At 35.7% G+C, this 6920-nt stretch overlaps 1 protein-coding gene across 1 annotated transcript in view; it reads right to left on the bottom strand.

Annotated features, from left to right (window-relative positions):
- Positions 1-131: 131 nt before the first annotated feature.
- Positions 132-6920, bottom strand: part of UTP15 (UTP15 small subunit processome component) — a 22501-nt gene continuing 15712 nt past the window's right edge. The window contains exons 10-12 of the mRNA XM_019665085.1: positions 994-1095; positions 511-644; positions 132-330 (exon numbers count right to left, since the gene is read on the bottom strand). Of these exons, the coding sequence (XP_019520630.1) occupies positions 168-330; positions 511-644; positions 994-1095 (399 nt within the window). The 3' untranslated portion in view covers positions 132-167. The remainder of the gene's footprint in view (positions 331-510; positions 645-993; positions 1096-6920) is intronic.

The raw sequence follows: 6920 nt of genomic DNA, 5'->3' as shown, positions 1-6920 counted from the left end.
AAAAAAAAAAAAAAAATAGTCACGGTCACTGTAGATGTTTAAGAAAAAATTGTTTTTTTTTTATAACTCTAGTATCAGCAATTCAAAGTCAAACCACTGTAGACATTTTATTCCATTTAAAAATGCACTGATTTACTGTTTTCTCCATAAAAATCTGTACTAGAGAATTAATAAAAACAAGATATTTTGATGTGACTTCCAAATTTGATTTCATATTTTGACATCTCACTTTTGCAAGCATGCTGGGAGTTTTCATGTTTTAAGTACTTACCAATAATTATTTCAGCAGCATTGATCAAAACAGAAGCAAATCTTGGCTGAGACAGATTCCTACAAAACAAGAATTGTTTACTGAAACTTGCAAACTTGTTTTTAAAAATCTTAATGGATTTACTGAGTTGTTCCATCGGTTCTCTACAAAGATCAAACTAAAAGGAAATGTCTTTCATTTGGACATAAAGAAGGATTTTAGATGCAAAAAGATGTGTGTTTCATAGACATAAAACATACCTTATCAGAAAATTAAGAACACGACTGATTTCCTTTTCATCCCGACCTGCAAGGGCATTTGCAAGGACTCCTCTTCGATTTAGCTCCTTTATGATGGAAACTGTAATCTCAGGTGTCTTTATTGTACAACTGGGCTAGAAAAAATTTCAGCATCAACATGAACAGACCAGACAGCACGAGAAAATAATCAGTCTTGGAACTTACTAACAATTACCAAATCTAAATAGGTTTTTATCTTCAGTTTTGAGTCATGGTCATGTGTAAGACAAGTAATATAATGATTCTTTTAAAAATATGCTCCTTGAAGATTCATCAGTTTTAACAAATGTACCACACTGGTATGTGGGGAGGCAGAGGGTATGAGGGAAACCTTTGCAACTAACTTCCCCTCAGTTTTGCCGTAAACCTAAAACTGCTCTAAAAAATAAAATCTTAATAAAAAAATATATTTTAAACACACACACAAATTTATTCCTTACTCACCTCAAGGACTCTGTCAAGTGCTTTGGAGATCCGGAAATTTTTCAGATCCCTGTCATATAATTCTAGGTATTTTTTTGATGGCCTATTGATCAAAATGTCATCCTGCATTGAAAAGTAAATTTACAGAGAAAAATCAACATCCGTTTAGTTTCCTTCAAAATAAACTTTTTCATCATGGTATTTTTTTTATATCATGGTGCCCTTGAACTATTCATGAATAATGGTCATATGCCCATAATACAGATTAAATGAAAACGGAGTAATATGCCACATCAATATGTTCTTACCCTGATTTTATAATAACTTGTAATACATACACAATACCTGAATTCTGGACAAACATTACTAATTTCAATTCTCTTTACATGTAGGCAATGTGATTTAGTAGAAAGAAAAAACAAGAATCAGAGAAATTGCGACCTAGTCAACAATCCTGGTTATCAATAATAAAATTCTGGATCAATTACAACTTCTTTATATCTCCATCCTCTCAGATGCCAAATGGGAACATCACTGACTCTACAGCTTTTCAGGGTTCATCAGAAGGTATAACGAGATAGCATGTGAAAGACACAGTCTTGAATATGATAAAGTACTGTGACACTGTTATGATTCAGGGTATTAAAGTCGTTCTTATTCCCTATTACTTTAGTAATGTCCCCAATTTATCAATCTGGAAATAAATTTGATGTCGAGAACAGCAAAATAAAGTTAAATGCCATGTAAACTATACTTTCCAGTAATGTGCAGGGAAGAAGTTGGCTGCTCTGACAAATTCCACCTTTAAAAAATATATAAGAGGGCCGGCCGAGTGGCGCGTTGGTTAAGAGCTGGCTTGGAACACCAGAGGGCCCCGGTTCAGATCCCACATATGAGGGCCAGTGACACTGCCCTCTACAGCTAAGATGCTGAACANGAACAAAATGACAGCAACTTGTCTGTTCCCCTTTCCCCAATTCCCCAGCACTGTTCCCATCCCCCCAATTCCCCAATAAAAATCTTTTAAAAAAACAATAAAAAATGTATACACTTAAGGTGTACATGATTTGACATACATATACAATGAAATGATTACTACAACCAAACTAATCAACACATTCATCACCTCATATAGTTACCACCGTGTCTAATTGTTTGTGGATTAACTTTGCATGGTATAGAAATATGTATCTGCAAACAAAGTAATTTTGACAGAGATAGTAACAGTGCCTATCCCAGAGTTGTTGTGAAGATTAATTAGTAAGAATATTATTTGATTTGGACAGTCTATAATTTTCCCATTTTAATCACTTATTGCTAAACCAGAATTCTACATGACCCTCTTTACAAGTTGACCATAGTTTCCTATCATTAATAATGTATTGACTTACACTATCTGAAATAACTTGTAATTTACTCACATGTAAGTAAGTAGAACTGCTAGGTTATGTTTGACTAATGATCTTATGGTAGAAAACCATGTGTATACACTCATAGAATTGTCTTAGAAATTATAGAATACAGAAATTCATGTATGCTACTGTCAGTAAATTTCACTGAAATTGTCTATTTTGTTCTAAATTCTTTACTATCCAGATCTTTTCCAACTAGATGAGAATGAATTAGGTAGGTGAGCCTCAAACTCAACTATCCTCAAGTGAACAATAAAAGAAAACCTGACTTTTTACTTGTTTCTTATGAGGAAACGCATTTTTTTCTTTTTATTGTAAGTACTTTGTCAAGAATTCATCTCTTAGTACACCTCAAACTAATGTTATCTATCAATCATATCTCAATTTTTTAAAAAACCTTGGGGGAAAAATACTTATGAGAGCCCAATGTTTTATAGTAGTATTTATAGGAAATTGCCAACCCTCATTAAATTTTGTATTTGTAAAAATTTGATCGAGAGTCATCAGAGCTAATATAGTTAATTTGAATAAAGGAAAATCTGCATTAATGTTTAAAAACAATTCTATTTGAAATTCCTACTAATGATTCAATGGGAATTTGCATTTTACTTTCATGAATAAGTGGTTAATGTCTTTTTTGTATATATTGCAAATCATATTGTTTACTTTCAACATGCTTGTAAGCAGTCTGTCTCGTCAGTTACACTTTGTTTTATAGTTTATATGGTTTATTTAGAAAACATCCTCTATAAACTTCAACTCAACCCTTATCTAAGTGATCCGAATGATGTTAAAAATCAAAGGAAGCCAAGAAAAAGTTCTCAACTGGTGCAGGGTAAGTAGGCTATCCATAATCACAAACATGTGAAAAACACAGTAAAGCAGGTAAGACACTCTTTATGTATCATTTCATTTATTCTTAGAACAATCCTGCAAGGGAGGTGATAACAGCCCATTTGACAGATTTGGAAGCTGAAGCCCAGAGCAGCTGGGAACGTGCTTCCGACCGTAAAGCTCGTGTTCTTTCCATGATTCTACATTGTTGAAAAGTTTAATCTTTAATTCAAAGAGGGCCTTGGTCAGATTTATTTCCATATTTCTGGTATCTAATTATAGATGGCTTCTGAACCCACTTTGTCAATACAGCAATAACCAAACGTCTTGGTTGTTTTCTGAGAGAAGTCACCTTACACCTTAGGAACACCAACTTCAGAGAAAGGGCTGTGGAAACACAGGCTTCTTGGGGTTTTTGAAATACTACTGCCACCTCGTGGACCAACAGTGAGCTAGGTAAGTTGTCCTAATGCACAGTTTCTGTTTCATCTGATTAAAATTCTCAGTGGACGCTAAGGACAGCTTCCAGAAACATGAGTTGTAGCTCTCAGAAAAAATGATAATATAATCATTTCATCTTGTACACAGTACAAACAGCTGTTTTCTTATAAACTGCCAAGCTGGATTCAAGAAGCATTTGTTCATTTTAGTCATTCAGCATATATTTACTGAGCACCAACTATGAATTGTGAATAAAAGTCAAGAACACAAAGATGAATAAGGACATATTCCATGTTTCTAGAATATGATGCTATTGCTGTAGTGGTTGAGAATATGTACTCTCAAGCTGCCTGAGTTCAAATCCCAGATCTGCCACTAACCAACTGCATGACTTTGAACAAGTCACCTAAACTTTGTGTCACTTCAGTGTCACCTCGTGCAGTGGGGAATAATAGCAGCCCCTGCCTCATACAGTTAGTTATTAATTATCCTGTGGAATACAAAGTACCCTGTGTGAGAAGGTCTTCCCGGAATCCATCTTGGAAGTGATACCGGTGAGTGGAACCTTGACTGGAAAGGTGGGCAGCCCCTCCTTAGATGAAGACAAGCAGCAGAGAGGAGACATTACCAAGTAAAGACTTCCCGGTAGGAAAAAAAGACTTGCTCTCTAAGGTCAGAATAACTCATATTAATTTATCTCACAGCAAACACTCCTCAAAATGCACAAAAACTTATGTAAAAGCTTGCTCGGTGCAGAATTGCATGCAACTGTAAAATGGAAACTTCCCAAATGCCCATTGATAGAAGACCGGTTAAAGTGATATGGTACATCTATATACCACGATATAGGAGCCCAGCCTAAAAAAGAATGAAGGTGAGCTACAGCGCAATCTCTAATAAGCGATTGAGTGGAAAGCTGAAAGGCAGAACAGCACCTAACAACGGCAGCACCCAGGGATGTTCTGTTACAGGGAATGAGTACTTTCAGCCCCAGCAGGCAGGCAGGCAGAGCGCTGAGAATAAGAAGAACTCAAGCTTCGGGAGTTCAGTGAATTCACTACTGCAATTGATTGAGTTAAATAAGGATACCAACCATGGATGGTTGTGGTGAGAATCAAATAACGCATGGGAAACACTTGTCACACGGGACACATTTGATGGCAACTAGTTTTAGAATTTCAACTTTTATTAGTACACGAATTATCACATTCTTATGAAGTTTATTTTTTTAAAAGCTTTTAAATATAAAATTGAAATAAATTAACCCTTCTCAACATGAAGAGATAGTTTCTGAATTTGACTAATCATATACATACTCAGGGAAGCAAACTCCTGGTTTCTCACAAGCCAGTGTGCTATATTGCTTAAATCAATTCATGAAAGGGAGACTAGACCTCTTTTTTGAGCATATGCCTTTAACCAGAACACAGAAATGTTTTTTTTCTGCTTTAAAAAACAACATAAATTCAAAGAACTAAAATTTTAAGAGATTCCCATAACAAAATCTTCCTTTAACTAAGGGTTGTACCAGCTGAAGGCATATTTCCTTGCAGATAATTAATTATTTGAGGTGGGACAGGGTTTGGGGGAAGACGTGAGAGGTAGCAAGTGTGAAATCAGTGTGCTAGGAGTCACCAGCCAGTGACTACCCATCAGGAACTGATACATCTCAGAAAACCAACCAAGAAAAAAATAAGAATCGCTTTATTTAAAAATGTGATTTATAATGAACTTTAAAAAAAATACAACTATTTTCCAAAGCAAGCTACTCTGGCCTGAAGTTCTGAAACACAAGCTGATTGGGAATAGAGAAAAAAAATCTAAACACAAACCAGAGAAAGGTTTTCAGAGGCATAAGTACCTACAAGATAAGTTCTAAACATGTGTATAAAAGGCTGAAAGGCTATTACAAGAGAAATGGCAAATTTCACCATTCCCCTGACCTGAAGCAAACTGAAAACTTGGAGGAAGGCTACAGAGAGAGGGGAAGAAAGAAGAAAAAACACCACATGGTCCAATAACGTTTATCTGTAGCCTTTGTTCTGAAAGGATAGTCAAGAGTAAAAAAATAAAAAGAAAGCCTGGGGTGAAGAGCACAATTTTTAGGTATCAAATCTGCCTCATCACTCTCTGAATACATGTCTAACTACTGTCAGTTATTTAAAGTTGACCATTGATTTGTCACACTTGCAACAGATACAGTCCTATTACCAGCTGAAGCAGAACATGTGACCCAGGATAAGCGATGATGTCAAGGAGAGGCGCAGCAAGCTCGGCTGGGGCCTGTGAATCCCAAGGGCACTGATTAAAGAAATTATTTGTTGTTGCCATTTGTTTTGTTGGGTTTTTGCCAGGATAGTAAAAGCAAAGCCCCGTTCCTTTGGCAGGATTCCCAGTTGAAATCTTCCCCAGAGTTCTGAATGCTCTACCCAAATATTAACACTGAGCTTTGCTGTATTAAAATTAATACCAACTAGTCCAAGGTGGACATGCACTATGACCAAGACAATTGAGATCTTGGAAAAACTCAAACTATTACATGGAAAACCATGTCTTAAAACAGGTACTTATTTTCCAATCATTGTTACTCCAGTCTCTTCTATAAAACTGCTTCTGTAAATAGGTTTTCTTTCATGTGTCAAAGAGATTCTCTTTCCAATAGTTAATATTACAGAATCAAATTTGTCCCACGTTAGGAGGTCCTAAGTGTCTTAGCAAGCAGGCACTATGACTCTATCTTCTTGTTCTCTAGAAATCCATCAGATGTATGCTGCAACACAGAAGTGCTTTCTTTCTTTGTCATGGTAGCAAAAAGCATATCCATCATCCCCAAGGTTTCTAGAAGTTCTCTTTGGTAATCAATCTCTTTTTCTACAAGTCCTTGAAGTAACAAAAACTTTTTATCAACTACAGGTGATTGACCAATCACAGGCTGATATATATCTAGAAAGAGAGAAAACACATTAACTAGAAATATCTTTCTAAACAATAAATGAACAGCATTTAGAAAAAAACATAAAAATAGTAAATATAAAGACAGTGAAAAATCTGTACTTATTTTATAATTTATGATTTACAGAAAGTAAACAATCCATCCGAATAAATGTATGTCAAAAAAATATTTACAAAAAGTACAGCATGGAGGTTCTGACATTAAAAAATAGTCACGGGGCCGGCCGAGTGGCGCGATGGTTAAGAACTCGCTTGGGATGCCAGAGGGCCCCGGTTCGGATCCCACATATGAGGGCCAGTGACACTGCC

Source organism: Hipposideros armiger, unplaced genomic scaffold (genome assembly GCF_001890085.2).
Source record: "Hipposideros armiger isolate ML-2016 unplaced genomic scaffold, ASM189008v1 scaffold_432, whole genome shotgun sequence".
In the NCBI taxonomy this organism is placed as follows: Eukaryota; Metazoa; Chordata; class Mammalia; order Chiroptera; family Hipposideridae; genus Hipposideros; species Hipposideros armiger.
The sequence above is the reverse complement of the archived record's forward strand: the minus strand, read 5'-3'. Positions and strand labels throughout refer to the sequence as shown.